Source organism: Verruconis gallopava, assembly GCF_000836295.1.
Source record: "Verruconis gallopava strain CBS 43764 unplaced genomic scaffold supercont1.9, whole genome shotgun sequence".
NCBI lineage: Eukaryota > Fungi > Ascomycota > Dothideomycetes > Venturiales > Sympoventuriaceae > Verruconis > Verruconis gallopava.
This window is the reverse complement of record NW_015622145.1, coordinates 651,770-672,428: the sequence shown is the minus strand read 5'-3', so window position 1 is coordinate 672,428 and position 20,659 is coordinate 651,770. Positions and strand designations below refer to the sequence as shown.

Below are 20,659 nucleotides of genomic sequence, written 5' to 3'. Positions count from 1 at the left end.
GCGATCCCTGGCTTGACGGCGAGCTGTGTTTGCGACTGTCGCACTTGACGAGCAGTCGCAAACTGTCGGGAAGCGTCCACGCTACGAGCTTATCGCCCCCAGGCTTTTGATCGCCACGCCGCGGAACGAAGTCAACCTATCCAACCAGCCCGAGCTCCGCACCTGGAAGAGCCGCCCTCTCACACCGCGGACGACGCTGTACGGGAAGCGTCGGCCGCATGTAGCTTATTTTCCGCTTGTCAGCCCATGTGAGCCAGCGGAACCGGCGGCCGTCGCGTACGTACTGCTGGGCAACAGCGTTCTTTGCACTGCGATGTCCAGGCCATGCACAATCATCCACGTGTCTTCACACATTCATGTTCTCTGCCTCGACTGAGCTACATTGCAATCCATCCCTTTGCTCGCAAAGCCATTTGCGCGGTTCAGATACGGCGGCTACTCCACCTTCCGTCCTTGATGTGGGTATAATGATAAAACTCCTGGGGCGATGGCTACCCATTCTCATCCTCTTTATATGATCCCGTATCCCCTCATATGCGCGTCTGAAAACAGAAAAAAAAATCCTAACATGGCACAGCGCCCTCTCTCCTACCGAAAAAAGAATCATGAATCGCCTCCGTCCCTCAGCTCCGCCGTCGGAGGCCCTTCGACTGCAGATTCTCTTGCCTCATCTGCTCGATCAGCTTCTTTGTCTCGCTATCTGTTTCTTCCAATGCAGCGCTACTCTCCTTTCGCCGGCCCGGCGCCTTCCCAGGCGTCGCGCGTTGTGCTTCTGGCGATGTGCTCTTGCCCTTACTACCATTTACTAGTGGCGTTCGAGGAGCTGTGCTGCTTTTTCTTCGCTCTCTGCTGGGCGGATCTTCGGGTGACTCAGCAGCTTTGGCTTCCCCAAAAGCCTGTAGCTTGGATGACGACTTTTCCGTGCTCGGAAGGACCACGCTGCTCGCTTGCCTTTGATGTGATTGTGGGGCATTATCAAGAGCTGGATCCAAAACCAAATCCGAAGCCGGTTGTGCTGCTACATTGTCTTGAGAGTTTGCATCGCCATTTCCTAGCCGTGGCTGTGAATGATCTACCTTCTCAGCACGAACACCTTCCTTTGGCAGATCAGTCTCGGAATTAGGCGGCTGTGCTCCTCTGTTGTAGGCCTGAACCGCGGCAAGAGAATCTTGCAGAAGAGGATCAATGTCCACTTCCATCTTTGGCTGCTGTCCAGCTTCATAATCCACAAACCCATTCATGAACTGGTTCGCCGCTTCATGAGATGAAGGAGGAGGGCCTCCATTGCTTTGATAGTACGCCATAAGCGCGACCTGCGCATCTGCATACCCATAGTCTTCTTGTTGCTGTGATGGTGCCGTTCCAACACTCGAATCCATAAGTGCCGGGTCAACTGCCCATTCAATGGGCTGCACGCGGGATGGACTCTGTTGCGCAGCATTGGATGTTGTTCTATCTCTGCCAGCGTTTCTCGACGCAAGAGGATTCACATTCACAATACCCGTCATGGATGAGAAATCGTTGACGGTTGAGTTGCGGAACATGCCGTCTTGCTTGGCACTAGCATATACATGTGACGTGCTTGCTGATGGTGACACTTCAAAAGTGTTCAACTGACCCGCGAGCATCGGTGCTGTCGGTGCAATTTGATCGTTCGCTGGCTTCTTCGCGAGAGGCATTTCCGGGCTTGGCCCGGATTTGCGCTTCGCCGATCCGCGAGGGATGACTGGTTCACGTTGCTTAATTGGATCAATCTTGCCAAACTCATCGTGAATACATCGGCGCTACACGTCGTCAGACTCTGTAAGAATTGATAGTAATCAAAGTACACTCACCTTGCTCCGCCTACAGTCATAACAGGCTTTGGTCCTCCCTTTCTTCAGCTCCAAGATTTCCTGTTTTGGACCCGGCATGAAACCGTCGTTGATAAAGCCATTCGCCATCGGTGGAACGGGATCGACTTGGAACGGCGGCGGAAACGATGCAGCGGGTAGCTGGGCGGACGATGAGGAATCGGGCAACACGACGCCGACAAAATTTGACTTTGGAGACGATTCCATTGGGTTGGTGAATATGATCGGCGTTGACTGTGCAGGAGCATTCTCGACATGCTTGCATCTCATCTTTCGTTTACGACACGAGTCACACGCAGTTCGTCGCGGTCCGAGTGACGATGTTTTAGGTGTGGTGCTCGTTGCTGCGGCGAGTGATTCCTGCTGCGCCATCGCTGTCTCCGCGACCGATTTAAGGCGGGCAGACTGCCTTTCCGGTACCACAATAGCGCTTGCTCGTTGCAGCTTCTTCAGTTGAGCATCAGTCAGTTTCTTATCGGAAGCGTCTTCACCCTTGTTTGGCAGTACAGCTCCAGGGTGCGCCCACTCTGGGATGTCTTCGTCGCCGCGCTTCCACGCAACCCACATTGCGAAGTCGCGCGCTATGTCCAATGGATCACGACTAGTTTTGGGTATGCTGTCCGTAACGGCCTTGCGCACCTTGGCGCTGATGTTCTCGAGCCGATCCATGTGAATCATCACCGTGCGGAAAATGTAGTTGACCATATCCGGAAGTCCATCAATTTCTGCCTGTGAATAGTATCTTGCATTGTAATTCTCTGGCCCGGGATGCGAATTCTCGCCAAACCTATCAAACTCGGTCCATATCTTTCTCTCACGATGGAACTGTCGGCCATCTAAAAAGGTCTCCCGCACGATGGTGGGCAACGGATCGCGCTCAAGATATTGAAGTACGGCATACCACATGACCTTTTGGAATTTTGGGTAGCGGAAGGTGATCGGTGTTTTGTTAGCTTTTTCGATTTCCGCGACGCGAAATTGCATGCCGTAGTGCAAGCGTGTCAAGAAGTTGCCACCGATGACTAAGCTGTCATCGGGGGTCCAAACGGCGTGAATCCAGCCAGCAGGGATCAACATCGTGTCACCTGGATACAAGTCGACGCGATAGCATTCCTTTGTCTTCGTAATGTCCGGTAGCCACGTCCACGTCTGTGATGGCATGTCGTTCCACTCTTGGTATTTCGCCAAATTTGATGGAGTTGGCGGAATGAAGAAAAACACCTTCTTCCCTTTTAGGATGTGGTAATAAACCGAAGAGCCGCCAAAGTCGATATGAAAATCGGTAAAACAATCTGCGACCGACATAAGGACGTAAAATCCGACGGATCTTCGAAGTTCTGTGTCTGGCCAGACAGAGTCCTGCAAATCAAGATCGCGTACTACTTTTGGTCGTCGAATCAAACGACACAGCGGTGTTGTTGAGCATTCCAAGCTAATCACGTTCCGTATTGGCTCGTCTCCAGGGTTCTCATAATAATCTGCCCACTTCTCAACCGTCCATCCTTTGCTAGACTCCTGCGCCTTCACATCGATGACAGGAATCTGGTTCTTTGGGCCGTACAATTCCGATACACGTCGCACGGTCAGCCCTTGCGGAATTACCATGTCCATATCGTCTTGTCCATCATCAGGCACCAGAACGCGATCATCGTCTTCCATCATTTCCTCTCGTGGCGTTGTACCTGGGAATGGCGGCCGCGGATTAAGGCTCTTTGTGATCACGACAGGCTCTGAGAAACTGGGGCACTTCTCAAAGTAATCTGCCGTGATGAAATTTCCAGGAATTCGTGGGAAAGTTTCAGGTGTAAGTTTAACGGTGCCATTCTTGAACGACTCGATGTAATGGTGTTCCCTACTTCCGCTTGGCGTGCGGAGCACACCTTCGTTGAGCCCAGCATAATCGACTGCCGCACGCACGCGACTTGATGTCCGTTTCTCTGAATCCATATCGTTAGCAAAATTCCACGTTTCCCACAGGTAGGCTGTAACTACTTGTACTCTTGCCGAATTTGGGCTCGCATGTTGGGCAGTAATACTTGTCAATAGCTTTGCTTTGTTTGGTAGTCAAACCAGAGCAAGCAACATGATACCATTGATCACAGCCATCGCATTGTAGCCAGTCCACCTTCTCTGACCCGAAATCTCTCGCATTGTTACAAGATGGACAGACAACACCTTGTTCAGGCAGTTTTGAAACGTCATCCACGTTAATCTGGCCGTCCAGTGCTGTACTGTGATCAGTAGATTCGCTTATTGCGTACTCCAATGGCGCAGAAGACGACCGGCCACCAGGATCTAATCGCACTCTCTTTGACGGATGATCTTGATGCGAATCCGAGTATCGCCGACCGCCATGATCAGAAATACTAAGTGCATCGTTGGACTTAGTTTGCTGCTCGGAAGTTGACAACACAGCAAGCGAGTGGTTTATGGCCACATCCTCTTTGTCATCTCTAGCTAATGGTTTTGTTTCTTCTTGTCCGTCCAACTTGATGTCATCGTCGCCTGGTACCCCACCTTTGCTATCAGCTACGGTGGTGAGACTAGTTAGACTGGTCCCAAGTCGGCCGCCATCATCAGGCATTGGCAATTCTGTGGCCTCCTTTGAAGGGCCAAGGGGCGGAATCAAGTTTGAAGGAGGAGATATTGGACTGTGAGGCGGAGCTTGGAGAGTGGGACTAGATGGCATAGCTTGGGTTTGAGTGCTAGATGACTCCGTCAGGCCCTTTGCAGGTTCGACAGAGGTAGCAACCGGAAATGGAGGCAGCGCTGGTGTTCGCTGCGCTGTCTGTTTTTCAACGGTGGGAGCAACTATACCCAGACCATGTGAAGAGGATATGCTTCCGCCTCTGGAAAAGTTCAGAAGCAGCTCCGCTTCATCCACGTTCGATTCTTGATAGGTAGCGAACCCATTGACGCTCCCCGTGCGAGCGTGAGAAGAGTAAGATCGCATGCGCTGACCGTTGTTGATTCCTTGCTCCACGTTGTAGCTCCAGCCATTGTAGTTGTACGAGGTCGCCGGCCGATGGGTCGAACTGGAGTTAAAAAGAGGCGAGGTCGCGGGTTGCTGTGGCGATGGTGCAATTTCTGATCTGGCCCTCTTCGAAGAGCGTTCCAGAGGGTACTGGGATTGGTATAGATTGTGGAAGGTCGTAGGCGGGCTTCTGCTCGTGGCTTCAAAGGCAGCGACTGAGGCAAGGGTGTCAATGGGCGACGCCGGTGGAACAACAAAGCTTGCGCTATTGCTATGGGTGTGCCTGTGCACCCTGGCGGTGGTAGTTTTGGTGCTTCTCTTATTTTCTCTCACTTTTTGGGTCGTTCGAGCGGCAGTTCGGCGGTTGGAAGTGTCGCGCTTCAACAACTCCGCAATTGCCAGTGCGGCCTCCGGTATAGGCTCAATTGCGGACGTGATGCGCTCCGGAGTGCGCGAACGCGGCAGCGGAGGTGCCTTAAAATCCCTTTTAAAGGTGGTGTACGCCATCGCGCCGGAGCTCGTTCACGGTGCGGTAGGTATAAGGTTGCGGCGGCTGGACGCGGACTTGCTGTGGGGTTCAACACAGCACAAGGCTTGTAAGACTCGGTGATAAGGTGGCGCTCCAAGTCATTTCTAGCTCCAAGCAAGTGCGTCAAGGTACAGGTGGAAGTCTAGCAGCAGAGATTGAGCGGTTCGAGGTAGGTCTGCTCGAGGACGGGTCGGTGTTGTGGTTTGAGACCGAAGTTGAAGTGGGCGGCGGTCTGTGTACAAATTTGGACTAGCCTGTGTGTCGGAGCTTCTCCAAGAATGCAAAGAGATGATGATCTCGATTAATCGATAGAGCCGTCGCGCTCTCAAGGGCTAGAATTACTAGCCATCTTGAATGATAATATAACATTTTTATACGATTCCTACGTGACCGAAACCTCGTCTCAAGGCTATGATGCCGTGGAGAACACCGATCCTGCCGTTTCTGCTCTCGGCCTCAATGTACAGTCCGCGCGCCTCTCAATCTGGCCTTCGTATCCAATTCTGTCTGCCAGATGCTCCGAGACCTATCTGAATATTCTCTCGCATTATTCCCTAGCCTATATCTCGTGGAAAGCACCTTTGTCGGCCGCACCGTTCCGCCGCCGCCCGCATACTTTGGCAAGTTTGGAGGCACACTGCGTACGCAACAGCATGCTAGCCCAATGTCAAATTTATGAAGATTTCAAACCTATTTGTGGAGGCTCAATGTTCATTTGAATACTATGGCAGCAGTCAACTCACGCGGACCTTTAGGAGTCGGGTTCTTGACTGTTGCAAGACATATATTATGCCTTCTCCACGATTCGAATAGTTTGCTACCTCGTTTTCGGGAGTAGTCCAATAAATCACTATCTGTGCTACGGAGCAAATCTAGTAATCGAAAAGGCCGACCGAGTACGCTTCCATTCACAGTGGTGTCAATGGATTTACGGACACTCTCTTTGCCTCCTCGTTCAGAAGATCCAACTCCGCCTGCACTATTGGAATTCCGTCCTTCTCGCGCGTTTTCTGAGCAAGCTGCTCTATCTCCCCTGGGAAATAGATACGCTCAACTCCGTCGGCTTTTTCAGACCCTACCACACGCTGATACAGATATTCTAGTCTATCACGAAACTCATCTAGACTCATGAATAAATCTGGCTTGATGGCCACCAGGAAGTGACCAACACCAGCTGGCCTGGAGGGATCATATGGATTGGTTACGTGGCCAGCAAAGGATGATCCTGAGAATACACCCGAAAAAACATCCATCATAATCGCCAGCGCTGATCCTTTTGGCCCGCCCATTGGAAGCATCACACCACCATCCAGGGCCGCGGCCGGGTCATCCGTAACCTTACCATCCTTATCCAAAGCCCAGCCTAGTGGTATCTTTTCTCCTCTTCGCTTGGCCTTATAAATCTTTCCACGAGCAGCGATAGAAGGAGCCATGTCCAGAATGAATGGATTCTCTCTTCCCGGTGCCCCGCACGCCAGCGGGGAGACGCCCATCAGTTTACTCTTCCCTCCCCATGCCGGCAACGCTGGACTTGAGTTGGTAAACACGAGTGACATCATGTTCGCATCGAGCGCCTGCTGCACAATCCACGCGCTCATCCCGAAATGGTTGCTGTTCTTCACGCTAGCAAGGCCAATTCCGTACACCTCTGCAGACTTAATCGCAGCCTCCATTCCTGCATGTGCAGCCAAAAATCCGAAGCCATTGTTGCCATCGACATGAGCGACCACGGGAGTCGCTTGCTGTACAGTGGGCGTTGCAGTCGGGTCCAAGACTTTTTGACGGATGCGTTCCATGTATGAGGGAATGCGATGCATTCCATGCGTATCGACGCCTCGCAAGTCAGCCGCTATCAAACATTGGGCGATAACCTTTGCGTTGTCGCTGCTGACCCCATTCCCAACGAGAATTGCTTGGACAAAATCTCGTGCCGCGTTAGCATCAACACGCAATTGGTGTGAGTGACCACTCGTTGCATCCGTCATTGCAGATTTTTTTAACTCACTGTGAAGATACTAAATGAGCTCTACTTGCATTTGGATTCGCCGTATGACTCAACGAGATTCTACCGCACTAAGTTGAGCTAGGAAGTGTTGACGATCAGCGGAATGCTACCGGCTTTTGCGGAGTTTCTCCGCTAAACACCTTTAGTGAAGAAGGGCGGTGGTATGTCTTCATGGCTTGCTTTATGATCTCAGTTCCTCAAGGTTAACGTAAAACTACTACAAGCTATCAAGCCAATTCAGTGACAGTGATCCAATCCAGTACAATTAACGCAATAAACCATGTAGTATGCATATGGTGCTCCGGGTAGTTAGTGGTTCAAAAACCAGACGAACGCAATATGTAGCCGACCAAATGGGCTTTAAGGTGAGAATCAATGACGTGCTACAGGACTTATTTTTATCTTTATAGGAAGCAGTCATGTTCGCATGATTTAAGGCAGCTGATAGAAGTGAAATGTGTTCAATAAAGACGTGATATCATCTTGCTAGAATTTGCATCCTATGCGAGTGCCCTGTGGAAGGAATGTTTCGTTTGATTAGTTCATGGTCGAATATCTTTTTATTAAAATAGTGAGAAATCAATGATACAACCAAGAGGCATCAAGAAAGTTATTTGGAAGACAAAAGAAATAAAAAAAACCATGACCGATTTAGCCGTTGCGGTTTTATTGAACAATATATTTGTTCCCTTGGTAAAACTTCGGTAAGACAATTCATAAGATTTGAAAGGTTTCTCTTTGTCACTCGTAGACTGCACATATCACTGCAATGTCGAAAACATAATCCTTGAGTTTAAGCTTCTACGTCTCATACATGCTGTGCTCTGCTGCCTTTTGTATGAGTACAGGGAGGAGGAGGAGCGTTTGTCGAGGACAGAAAAGCACCTTGTGATGTATAACATCCTCTTTTCAATTGGCCCATATATGGTGGTGAAATACTGGCATGCGATAACGTTGAAACGGCAGCAAAATAGAAACCTATAGCACGACATTGCGTTCCCGAGAACGGGCGGGGACGTGTTCTGAATAGTGTCCTAGATTCGCCCACATCAATAAAAACCAGTGGTTCCAACGAACCGTGCTCATTCGCATCATCAGCATATCGTCATAACGTAAATCATTGGAGTTAACTTTGTCCTACGCTACCACGTTTGACTTTAGTCTTGGGCGTCATGTCTAATACGTGGCAAAGGCAAGAATGCCTCAGGCAGCCGCCAAGAGTAAACGTGCTTGCCGACTCCCGACTTTCGCTCTCTACGATCGCTTACACTGCCCAGACGAGTTCCACACTCATCACACGTCGGACACTGTCCATAACTGCGCTTAACAGCCTCTCGCAACCAGCCCGTTGAACACGATTCAGAACACGCCACTCGTCGCCGAGTTATGAACAGAAGCAAACTTGCGCCTGAACAGAACCGAGCGCTTTTCGTGAAGAACCTAAGGTGGGTATTGGAGCCTTATCTCAATGGGCATCAATCCTCCGGCTGCCCTATGTTCGGCTGCAATCGTTAACGACGCCTCAGCTACTCTATCTCGGCGGAGGACCTCTTCGACCTCTTCAGTAAGTGTTGAAGCGCGATGCGATGACTTCGTATGTTTGGGGTCGCTGACCGCGCGTTTAGGCAAGTTCGGACCCATCCGTCAGATCCGCCAGGGCATCTCAAGCAACACCAAGGGCACCGCGTTCGTGGTGTATGAGGACGTGTCGGATGCAAAACAGGCATGCGATAAGCTGAACGGCTTCAACTTCCAGGGTCGTTACCTTGTTGGTACGTGCCGGCCCCTCTTCAGCGTCGCTGTTCATTACCTCCCGCTAATCTGCGTCCTGCAGTATTATATCACCAGCCAGAAAAGATGGTCAAGTCGACAGCGGAAGAGCTTGAGCAGCGCAAGGCCAACCTAGAAGCTCTCAAGCAGAAACATGGCATCGAATAAGGACGAAGCCTGCAATCCCCAACAGAGGTGAGGTCTGTTGGATTGCGGGCTTCAAGCAGCATCAGTAGTAGAACTAGCAGCAACAGCAGCGACAGTAACAGCAGTTCTTCCACGCGTCGACGTTCGTCGGCCGAGAAGAAGGTCGTCACGTTTCAGTTGATTGAAGAGGCGCCCTCGGCACTGGTCCCGAGGCCGCCTAAATTGAAGACGGGCCAGCTCAGCGTGTTGAAAGGCAACAAGTTATTTACAAGGCTCTCGTCGGCTATGGCGACGGGCAAGACGTGATGTGATACGACAATCGGATTGGGGCGTTTGATCTCTGTCTCTCTCATTTCACCGGGCAGCGATGCCTACCTGACTTGGGAAGGTGTTTATGCCCGTACGGCTATTGGTCCTCTTATCACAGGCATTCCAAATGAAGACAGTTCTTTCTGAATAAGCAAATTGGCTGTGATGTTGCCTCAAATTGCGTTCCGTACATATAGCTTGCCCGATTGCAGCAGTCGTGTTATGCTACGTATCGTCCTCGGCCACGTCCTCTGCCTTTGGACGGCCAAAGTCGCACTTGTCATCACGCGACTACAAGGCTGCATCTGCAGGAAAGGCCAGCACCCATGCATGCGAGCCGCTGCGGGCACCGAAAGCGCAACGCCGAGTTCCACAGGCAGCTGCTGTCGGAAGAAGCGCAAGCAGGACTGCGAAGGGCATTGTCTCCTCCTTGCAGCACAGAGGAGCTGCCGCAGATGAAGCGGGGGCGGCGAGCAACCCGAGACCAAGACAGAGAGCAAAGCAGCCATCGCACTTCCGTCTCCCAGCGGGTGGTGGGAAGGGGAGTGTGCAGGTTGAGGATTAGCGTTTGCCGCCTTTCTGCCTTAAGGCCGCAAGAGACAACTACAAAAGGAACTGAGCTCGCTCGCAGTCGCGGATTCGTTCAGCCCCGCTGCGCGTGCCCAAAACCACAACCCCCCTGGCTTGCTTAGAGTACAGAAGGCCCAGCAAGCTTGCGCCAAAACTGCCCGCGAGTATTTCGTCAACAGCCGTGACCGTACTCACACCATCTGCCCTCGCAACCACCCACGCCACAACGCCAGTGACTCGTGCTTCACAATCGCCGTAGCCTCGCCTCGCGCACCCACAGCTCCGAGTCAACCCATTGATGCCGTCGCGCCGCGCCCTCGTCACCGTCAAGCGCGTTTCCACCGTCAGCCGAATGCGCATACCAATTGCTCCCGGACAACCGAGCATGTCAAGTCCGTGATGATTATTTGCACCACATCGCAGCATTATCCGATCACCGTCTCGAAGCTCTTGGTCCAGCCCGGGGCGGAGGTATCGTTATTTGATGCGCTGTTCAAATACACATACAAGAGCCCAGTCATCGAGGGCGACAAGTATGGCGACGAACATGAGGTTCTCAAAACCTTCCCGGAAGAATTCAAATCAGAAACATCAGGCACTGTGCGACAATGGTTCATTAAAGTCGGCGATGTGCTCACCCGTCCCGGGTAAGTTTGCGCCTGTTAACAACTCTCCGTACACAATCCCGTGGCTGACCGTTTCTTTTCCTAGCATCCGAATAGTCGAAATCGAAGAGCCATGTTCACACGAGGAACTGTTTGGCAATCTCTGCGTTATCTGCGGAGTGGACGTCACCCAGCTGGACAACTACCTCACAAGCAGACCTAATGCGTCGCGAGCGACTGTCGCCACTTCGCACAACAACACCGCCCTCAAAGTGAGCGAGCGCGTTGCCAACACGCGGAGTGAGGAGTTGACGCGCCGGCTGCTGGAGAGCAGAAAACTGTCCCTGGTAGTAGATCTGGACCAGACCATCATCCACGCCACCGTTGACCCAACCGTTGCCGAGTGGCAGAAGGATCCGGATAATCCAAACTATGACGCGGTCAAGGATGTCAAGGCATTCCAACTCCTGGACGACGGACCAGGCATGCGCGGATGCTGGTACTACATTAAGCTGCGGCCAGGATTAGACCAGTTTCTGCAGGCTATCGCGAAAAAGTATGAGCTGCATATCTACACCATGGGAACCCGTGCGTATGCACAGAACATTGCGAAGATTGTGGATCCTCAGCACAAGATCTTTGGAGATAGAATTCTCAGCAGAGACGAGAGCGGCAGCATGACGGCGAAGAACCTGCACCGCCTGTTCCCTGTTACGACGGACATGGTTGTCATCATCGACGATCGTGGAGATGTTTGGCACTGGAATGCAAATCTCGTCAAGGTGTCGCCGTATGACTTTTTCGTTGGCATTGGAGACATCAACTCGAGCTTCTTGCCGAAAACACAAGGTGCAGTGCCAAAACCGAAGGTTGGACGCACCGTTGCAACCAATGGGGGTGCACCCGCCGCAGGCAACCTCGCAGATAAAGGAAAGGAGCGGGTGCTCGACACACAATCAGCGGACAACGGTGACATGGCACCGGACGATGAAGATTCGGACCTAGGGGCGCAGATTGTTGCCATGGCAGGGTCCGGTACAGATGCTGATTTCACTGCGCAGACAGAAGCTCAAGAAGAGCTTATTGCAACGCAGCTAGAAGACAGACCGCTCCTAAGAAGGCAAGAAGCATTAGACCAGCTCGATGAAGCCGAAGACGTCAATGGCGATGGAAGCGAAACGTCATCAGAGCACTCGCAAAGGCATAGACACAACCTTTTAAGAGACGACGATGACGAGCTGCAGTACTTGCAAAAACATCTTGAAGACGTACACCGAGCATTCTTCGAAGAGTTCGACGCAAGAAAGAGAAGAATGGCCGCAGGCAGAGTCGCAGAGCTTCGGGGGGACAAGACTAGTCCCAAGAAAGCGCCGGTTGTCGACGACCTGGAGCTTGTCCCTGATGTCAAGGTGATTATGCCTGCCATGAAAAGGCAAGTGCTTCAGGGCGTTGTCATCTGCTTCACGGGCGTCATTCCACAGGGCATCGATCATAAGAAGTAAGTAGAATCAGCCAACTTGCCTCTTCGTCATTGCTAACCCTTTCTCAAGGTCTGACTTGGGCATGTGGGCGCAGAGCTTTGGAGCTCGCATCAACACCCACCTTACCAAGTCCACAACCCACGTGATCGCACACAAAGACCGACGGACAAGCAAAGTTCGACAAGCCACGCAGCACCCACGAATCCAGATAGTGTCCGTTAGCTGGCTCTACGAGTGTTTCTCGCGCTGGGAACATGTCGACGAAGGCCCGCACACCATTGAGTTTGACCGAGATGCAGGGCACCACGACTCTCTTCCGTTCGACGAGTTCGAGGAGGGAGTGATCCTCACCCCCTCCGAAGACGGCGAAGAAATCAGCGACTTGCCAGACGACCAAGAAGGGGAACCATTGTCGCCAACGTTTGAGAAGGGAGAGATGGACTGGAAAGAAGCGAACGACGAGCTGAAGGAATTCATGGGCAGCGACGATGAATCTGAGTTCGACGAAGGTTCTGAGTCAGACGCCAGCAACGCCAGCATCAGCAGCAGCAGAAGCGAAACGCAGACGAGGAAACGAAAGAGAACACCCAGCTCGGTGGACGGAGAACGGGAAGGCGAGGATGCCGACGGCAGTGCGTCAGGGGGCGTCAACGGATCTGCGCTTCAAAAACGGAGGAAGAAGGCCTCGGAGCGAACGACGGGGCTGACCAACGTCACCGTCGCATCGGAGTCGTCCGGTCTGCCGAGTCCAGAGACGACCGGCCCAGAGGAGGGGAACGGCGTGGCGAACGGGGCCGAAGACGACATGGAAGAAGAGGTAGAAGGGCAGGGAGAAGGAGAGGGAGAGGAGGATGAAGATGGCGGCGACATTGACGAAGAAGACGACGATGACTTTGCGAAGATGATGGAGGAAGCCATGGCCAGCGCGAGCGATGACGAGGAGGACGTCGAGTCGTGAGAATTCAAACGCTCGCATAGAGTCGTCCTCTCCTACCCGCATTTTAGCATCTAGTCTTTTATTCGCCCCGTCTGCGGCCCTCACAACGGGTCCGTCCGACTCTCACCGGGTAACCACTTTTCTTTTACACCTCTCTCTGGTGAGGGAGGATTGCATAGCGTGGCGAAACGGTTTGGACAAATGAGTGGGCGTCTCTAGCAAAAATTTTCCTTCTTTTTTCCCTTTTCGTTGTGCATTATATGCATGGTTACGACCTTTTTCTCCCAGCTCACGAGCTCTTCGTCGTAGACTTTCAACTCTGCGGTTCTCGTTTTCATCCGTCCAGTTCGTGCTCGTTTCTGCCTCCCCGCTCTTCTTTTCTTCTGTTTGCCCCGTTGCTCTCGCTCCAGGAAATGAATCTTTTTGTCTCCCTCCTCGTCCGCAGGGTGTTCAACGTACAACCCAGGGCTCCCGAATTTCACAGCGTCTCGTCGCCATGGCATGCGAGATGGCCGTGGGTTCGGTTCAGGACCTCTAGCCTACGCTCGAACTGCCGTGGCGAAGCTGCCACGAAGGGGTTGGCGTCGTCCCATGTGCCTCGCGCTCGCCTCGTCCTTCAGAGAATCGATCCCGCCGAGGCTCCAAAAACAAAAGAGGCGTTTGCACACACAGACGCACGCGCGTGGGCATGGTGTTCCACGCCGACAACGCCCTTTGGCCCACGACACTGCGTTGACAATCTTCGTGTGCCGGAGCTGGAGCTGTCGAGACGAGGAATGCTGAAACACAGTGTATCTCGCGAAGAAGAGGGGAGAAAAAGAGAAATTGTTCAGTTCAGGCCGAGCCCAGGTCAGTCTTACTCCTCCTTGTTCTGGTCAGATCACTCTTTGTGGCCCATGGAGAGTTATCTACGCCGCGGAGGCGCGCGCGAGATTGGACGGTGTTTCGCTTCTCAACAACCATGAGCTCATCTTCATGCTTGTGCGCGAGACCTTGGCCAGAACGACGAGTTGAGTAGAGCCCCAGGAGTGGAACAAGAGCTCCCGTCCATGAGAAGGCTTAGATTCGGTTTACTCTGACGCGGCATAGGTTGATTGTCGAAGTTGTGGCTGGAAGCGGACGCCATCCGCATGGGAAAGATGAACGTGCAAGGTCATCAAGCCATGATGTGTGAGAATTGCCACGCTAGCAGTCCCGAGGTGGATAGGCGAGGTAAAGGTTTTTTTTTTTTTTTTTTTTTTTTTTACTTCGATGGCCGCAGAGCTGTTCAATGAAAAGATGTTCTGCTTGTTCTAGAAAGATATAGGTTGCATCAACCCTGTCCATGCAAAACGACTGCTCAGAACAGCAAAGGGCCGCCCGAAACGCCAGGGTAGGAAAAAGTTCGGCGACCTCGACATGTAGTGTTTGTCAATGGCAATAATTCATGAGCCTGGGACAGAACAAATTGTCGTGGCGGGCCAATCACAAAATTGGGCGGATATTCCGAACGACGATCGAGTTTCGCCCTCCAACGTGCTGGGACACAGTGGCGGTCGAACGCTCAGTGGTACTTGGCGGGTTGATTTGCTCGTTGCCAACCGAGCAACACCCACCCATACACACGTTCATGAAACTGAAGTGGCGGTGCCTCCGTACGTGTCTGCTCATTAGCAGCGAAAACGCCGGCGATGGGGTTGGCGGGGACGCCCTGAGTCGACACTCTTTGCGGTCCCTGTTCCCAGAAGAGCCCCAGAGCGTGTTGATCAGATGTCGTTTGGACAGCCGGCTTGGACACCATCAGACCATAAGGGCTTCCCGCCTGATTGCAAGCGACAAAAGCGTCGGAAAAAGGCTGCGTCAAAGCCGGATGCACAGGCACAAGCTGTTGATTCAGGAACGTTGACAGTAAGCGGAGATCCGTCCTGTTCGACGTCGCGCGCACAGCCCGCAGCAGTAGGTGGTGCTGCAACGACCGTGCAGAAGATATATGAGCCTCACGGAGGATGGAGGTTGCGCGGTTGGGACCTCGAGCGCGTCACCTGACGTGTTGTCTCACCTATTCGTCTCTTCACCCATGCTGGCCACATCTCGGTCCTCTCTCCCGATTCAGATCCACGTGTGGATATCCGGGCATCGGATGATGTCAGCACTCAGCAGGGCCTCTCGACATTTCGAATCAGTGCCGGTCTGGAATCCCATCACTGTGTTTTCGTTCTTTTCCAGGAGCAGGCCCTGCTTTCGCGACGGTTACTCTGTACGACTGTGCCGTTGTGGCACCGGGTAGGTCTAGCGACTAACACCATGTCTCTCTCGTCAGAGACCTCGTCAGAGAGCCGGAAACCGCCAGCAACCCTAACCGTGAAAGGATACCGAAACGATCCGGTCTGCAATTTTCTTCGTTTTATCTTCCCTATCTCGTGGCGAGACTGGACCTCACGGTGCGTCGGTCCCATCAAGGCTGCGATCCAACGTCGACAGACGGTGCGGAAACAGTTTCTCCTACGAATCTCGGCAGTGCAGTCGAACCCTGAGCTCGACTCGCTCGCCTACGTAGAAAGCCCAGGCTCGTGATCAGCGTTCAGATTGCCAGTCAGACATGAGTGAGGGCGTCCGCACAGGTTGCGTGCACACGCGCCCGTGACACTCGACTCGACTCGACTCGACGCGACGCGACGCACCGAGACAAACAGCAGAGAAAAACTTCCCTTGGCTGCGGGCCATTATCGTCAATGTAAGGCCATCTCGAGATGCAGGGCACAGAAGAGGTCTGGGACTTCGCTACAAACGAACCCCCACGCATCCCACGTATGGACGCGCCACCGAGTCGATCCTTACACAGGCCGTCCTCTGGCTGCCGAGTGCGCGCCGGAATGGGGTACGTACCTGGCCGCTGTGCACCGCTGTGTCGGTACCTGCAGCTACCATCGTGCGGCAACGATGACACCCGTTTGCGAGTCATTTGACGCGCCCCAATCTGCCTCCATTACGCCGATTTGAGCTTGGGCACTGATGCCCTTTTGCTGGAACCTGACCACCAAGCAGCATCGCTGTAAATCTCGAAAAAAAAATATCGTTTCGCAGGACGGATACTCGGACCGTAAACCCTGTACCCTGACGTACCCTGGACTGTCCGGTACACTGGGCGACTCTCAGATCGAGTTTGACGTCCAGCTTTTGAACGCGTGTCACGAAAAAAAAAGGCCGATCAGTTAACTGCCGGACGCTGAAAAGGGGTAATCGTACGACTAGGCGCAGCTTCGGCACTTGTACGTTGGAAAGTTGTGTGCATGACTGTCGTGATTGAAGGAACTATTGTTCTGTGGCGCGTGCGTGTCAACAGATGTATTCGTTACTCTCCAGGCATACCGAGTCGCCTGAAACCGTAAGCTCGCATGATCCACTGGTGCAATGCGCACAACCACAAAGAGGATCAGACCGCGGCAGACCTCTCCCTACCAACACACAAAAGTCTGAGAAGCTCTTGCTATTCAAATCGTACATGGTCGTCTCAAGAAGGAGAAGAAAAGAGACGTGACAGGTGGCACGCCGGGGCGTCCTTGTTTTTTTCCCCCAAAGAGCCGTAGACTCCCAAAAAGTTCCACCTAGCCGTCCCGTTCTCCAGAATGAATATATGGGCGCAGAATATTACAAATGTCCCAAAGCCACCAATAATGCATCTTACAACAATAAGATTCCGGACCTCGAATGGGGGTATAAACATGCTCTCGAGACTATCCTGATTCCGGCTTGCACATTCGCAGGTAGTAAAAGAAAAAAATAAGCGCGCACCAAGAAAGTTATGTCACGAGAAAGTCCAAACCCTGTTGTAGATAGATATATGTTAGCCTTTGGTGGGCCACGAAACGACGGGTTTTTCAAACTTGAAGGGGGGAAAAGGAAAAGAAAAAAAGGAAAAAAGAAAAATTAGAGTTCACGTACCATCTGCTTCTGAACCTTTTCAAAGTCCCAGGCGCCCTCGTCGCCGGCGTCCATCAATTCCCACATCTTGTGAATCAGTCTCCGCGCGTGCTTTATGTTGCCAAGGTTGCTGTAGCTCTGGAGATCGTCGAACGCCTTCAGGATGTCCGGCCGCTGCTCTTCGGCAAAGGCGCAGAGCCCAAGAAGATAGAGCGGCATGAGAAGAACGCTCATGCTTGATGAGTCGGGGGGCAAGTTGCGCAAGAAATGCAAGCCCTCCTCGACGGCGTCGTGGATTTGCGGGTTCGGCACGGGTGGCATGATGGTTCGATGCAGATAAAGCCAGGCGCATTGGCGATAGAGGTAGGCCATGATCCGTTTCGGACTTCCTTCTGGCTGGTGAGAGTCCCACTCGCGTAGGCTTTGATCGATGGCTTGGGCGTCCTTTAGGATCATGTAGTCGACGACTGGTTTGATGCCTTGTTCCCGGCGCGCACGCACCCGGTCGCGCAGCACTCTCGTCTTCGAGAGGGATACAAACAGACGGTCGGCAACTCCGAGGAACATGCCTGCATCTGGCTGCACGAAATCGGGCAGGCTAAATTCTTCGTTCATCAGTATCGACGGACGATCCAGGGCGGTGATAGAATTCGAAACGTCGTGGTAGATGAAGAATTCGAGCAAGAACGCTCGGAATTCTGGATTTCGCGACGGTTGTGTTTTAACGAGGTGCTTCGCCATGTCGAGGTGGGGTCGATACTCCCCGTTTGTTTCGCCTGCGCATATCGACCGAAGACAGAGCACGAGGACCTGGGCGACAGTAGGATCATCGATCACCACGGCCTCCCCGCCTTCAACCTGTGGAGGCTTCGAGACGTTGGTACGCAAGTGTTGCAGCGCACGGTTGAAGTGGTGTGCCTGTCTGTCCTCAAAGCGCGCGCTGGGCTCACGAGCCACGAGGTGTGCTCCGGAAAGGCAGAGGATGGAGTGCATCAAGCCCGGATGCGTTGTGGCCATCGGCAAGAGCAGCTCTGCTACACATGAGAAACGACGACCAAAAAAAAAGGGGCGACGGGAAGAGAGATTACCTTTGAAGGGGTTGTTCTTGTCTGTGAAGAGACTCAGCACGCGCGACAGTTGCATGTTGAAGTGGTCGAAGAAGAACCAGTCCACGTCGTTCTCAAGCCCTTGGACCATCATGGGCAGCTCGCGCGGGGGTCGACTCAGGCTAACTCTGCGGTCTGCGCGTGTGTCTGTGTGAGCTTCGACGGGCGAGTTTTTGCAGTCTCGCATGGTACGCTTACCTTTTAGTGCCCGCTGCTTCCCGCTTTGCCAATAGTCCTTTGGCGGATAGCCTTCGCAGTGCACATTGTTCTTCTGGCAGTGCAGACCTGACGGATGTTAGAACGACAAGCAATGACGGCTGCAAATCTGCTCTTCAACACTGACAAGCTGGCTTTGTCTCGTCGCACTTCTTCTTCCGTCTCCGACACGTCAGACAGCCCGTCTTGCTCCGGCCCTTTGGCGCCTTGGTGGTCGCCGAGGGCGGTGTTTTCGGGTGCTTTCTCGGCCTGCCACGAGGTCGCCGTGTGATGGTGCCGTTCGGCGTCTGTGTGGTGTCTGCGTCCTGCTCTTCTCGACTTCGCTGGTCTTCCGGCGGGCTTTCGATTTTGGTTCCTAGCGAGGCGTCCTCGTCGAGCTCCTCGATCTTGGGGACGACATCGGCATCTCCCAACGACATTGGGCTCTCCCGCGTGAATGCGACCTGGAAGGTCAGCGTCGTGCTCGTGTTGGGCGAATCGCCTGACGACGCCGTCGAGCTCGGCGACGTGCTCAAGCTAAGCATGCCCGGCGGAAGGTCGGGACCGAAAAAAGGCGCCATCTGAGGGCCCGTCTGCTGTAGATTCGGCCTTGGGATCATCGAGGACGGCGACGGCGGCGGCGACGATACATTCAGTTCATCTCCAGGCGAGCTTGTCCTGAGGCGTTGGTTTTGGGAGGCGAAGCAAACACGCTGCGATGGCGGCGGCGGGGGGGAGGACGAGCTCGTTAGATAGGACGAAGAGGGGTGATCTTCAGCGGCCCCAGAATTACCCGCTGAGACAAACGGGAACTAGGCTTGTCCGCCACGGCACAGAGCGGCGGGCCGTGGTTGAGAAAGAAGAATAATCAAAAGATAAATAAGGGAAACGGGCTGTGCGGTGCGGCGGGGAGGTGGTAGCGGGAGAGGGAAGTATCAGCCGAAAGGGTGCTCTTTGCTGGGCTCGCCTACACGGCCGGCCAACACTGGTCGTGCGGCTGTGGAGTGTCTTAACTTTGGCAGATGGGGTTGGGCATGGATATATTACGTTCGCCTAGAACTCACGAACGGGGCCGGGGGGTCTCGCTGATTTCGCATGCAAGGCGGGCCCGTTGCTACGGGTTCGTGCACGCCTGTCGCAGCCGCGGGAAGTACGAGGATCACGGTCGAAAAAGGGCGTCTGGGGGAGGGGGGCCAGGGAAGCAGGTCAGATAGGCAGGAAAGGTCAGACAAAGGCGAGCGAGCGAAAGACAGACGACGCAAACGAGACGAGTCGGAGATGGCCTGCGGACGTGCTTGTGCGAGGGCGCCGTCTGGGTCTGGGGGAGGGGGGTGGCCGATGCGAGGCGAGGGATTTCACACAAGTTTCTCCTCGAGCGCTGGAGGACGAGAGGCCGGGAGGTTCATACGTGGGAAGACGATAAGGGAATGAAGAGGGGACGCGGGCGACATGCAGGATTGCGCAGGCGTTGGGCGGGTGCGATTTGCTGCCGCAGCCTGAGCACACGCAGGAATTACCCCAGTCGGCGGCGCTAGCGTGCCGGGCCTCTGGGTCGGTGCTGGCCACAAATCAGGTTGGCTCGTCCACGGCCTGCTGGTCGTGAGAAAACGGAAGACGACGGCGCGACACGCCGTCTGCACTGGCACGCCTGCGTAGCGTCCACGAACAGCGTGACGCGAGTGCCCGTCGCTGCTGCTGCTGCTGCTGCTGCTGCTGATGCCGCTGCCTCGACGGCGCAGATGCTCGCGCTTGCGCACCTCGCAGCCTACAAAAAACCCCTCTCCCCATACGCTTCTAGCTTGCACCCGTCCTGCCGCCTCGCTGACGAGAACCTTGGAGATGCGCGCGTCCCGTTCGTAGTCGGCACGGCGTGGTACCTGCCGATACCTGCTCTCGTCGCACTTAAAAAACTACACGCCCGTCCTCACCGCGACTCACGCCCGCCCTCGTACCCTTCAGCACCTGCGCTCCATCGTTCCCTCGCTGTACATGGAGGGCTGCCGACCAACGAGATCAAGCTCTGCCCCCAAATAAAACGGGGTATTGGAGTGTGGATCAGCCGCCTCGAGGGCTGCTTCAGCTCTCGACGTTGCGCCTGTTTTCAGTAGCGAGCACGATTTTGGAGGTGTCGGATACGGATTTTGCCAGAGACGACAACACATGTCGCAAGGGGTGGCGGCGATGACTCGCTTAACAGACTTTTTTTACGCTCTTCCTGATTCCTTTCCATGCCTGTGATGAACCAAGAGCGGAAGTCGTGCTGAAGTGATGAACAATC

General features: G+C 53.7%; 5 protein-coding genes across 6 annotated transcripts; 2 read left to right on the top strand and 3 right to left on the bottom strand.

Annotated features, from left to right (window-relative positions):
- Window positions 1–347: 347 nt before the first annotated feature.
- PV09_03562 (uncharacterized protein) lies at window positions 348–5,552 on the bottom strand. The gene is made up of 3 exons (XM_016356778.1): window positions 3,846–5,552; window positions 1,836–3,790; window positions 348–1,784 (listed from the first exon to the last, which is right to left on the bottom strand). Exons 1-3 carry the CDS (start codon window positions 5,332–5,334, stop codon window positions 624–626), a joined length of 4,605 nt encoding a protein of 1,534 aa, XP_016215571.1. The 5' UTR covers window positions 5,335–5,552; the 3' UTR covers window positions 348–623.
- Window positions 5,553–6,249: 697 nt separating this feature from the next.
- On the bottom strand, window positions 6,250–7,341 carry PV09_03561 (uncharacterized protein; the record flags this gene model as incomplete). The annotated part of the gene is made up of 1 exon (XM_016356777.1): window positions 6,250–7,341. One exon carries the CDS (start codon window positions 7,339–7,341, stop codon window positions 6,265–6,267), a length of 1,077 nt encoding a protein of 358 aa, XP_016215570.1. The 3' UTR covers window positions 6,250–6,264.
- A 1,276-nt stretch (window positions 7,342–8,617) lies between these two features.
- Window positions 8,618–9,743, top strand: PV09_03560 (uncharacterized protein). The gene is made up of 4 exons (XM_016356776.1): window positions 8,618–8,806; window positions 8,888–8,925; window positions 8,987–9,133; window positions 9,196–9,743. The coding sequence occupies exons 1-4, from the start codon at window positions 8,748–8,750 to the stop codon at window positions 9,297–9,299; spliced, it is 348 nt and encodes a 115-aa protein (XP_016215569.1). The 5' UTR covers window positions 8,618–8,747; the 3' UTR covers window positions 9,300–9,743.
- A 499-nt stretch (window positions 9,744–10,242) lies between these two features.
- On the top strand, window positions 10,243–13,460 carry PV09_03559 (uncharacterized protein). The gene is made up of 3 exons (XM_016356775.1): window positions 10,243–10,804; window positions 10,869–12,260; window positions 12,313–13,460. Exons 1-3 carry the CDS (start codon window positions 10,557–10,559, stop codon window positions 13,199–13,201), a joined length of 2,529 nt encoding a protein of 842 aa, XP_016215568.1. The 5' UTR covers window positions 10,243–10,556; the 3' UTR covers window positions 13,202–13,460.
- A 2,892-nt stretch (window positions 13,461–16,352) lies between these two features.
- PV09_03558 lies at window positions 16,353–19,632 on the bottom strand. Of its 2 annotated transcripts, XM_016356774.1 has the most exons (5): window positions 18,530–19,632; window positions 18,385–18,471; window positions 18,169–18,321; window positions 17,102–18,111; window positions 16,353–16,983 (listed from the first exon to the last, which is right to left on the bottom strand). In XM_016356774.1, the coding sequence occupies exons 1-5, from the start codon at window positions 18,999–19,001 to the stop codon at window positions 16,960–16,962; spliced, it is 1,746 nt and encodes a 581-aa protein (XP_016215567.1). In that variant the 5' UTR covers window positions 19,002–19,632; the 3' UTR covers window positions 16,353–16,959. The 2 variants fall into 2 exon arrangements, with proteins under 2 accessions (XP_016215567.1, XP_016215566.1); XM_016356773.1 differs by having other exon boundaries at window positions 18,169–18,471.
- Between the last annotated feature and the right edge of the window lie 1,027 nt (window positions 19,633–20,659).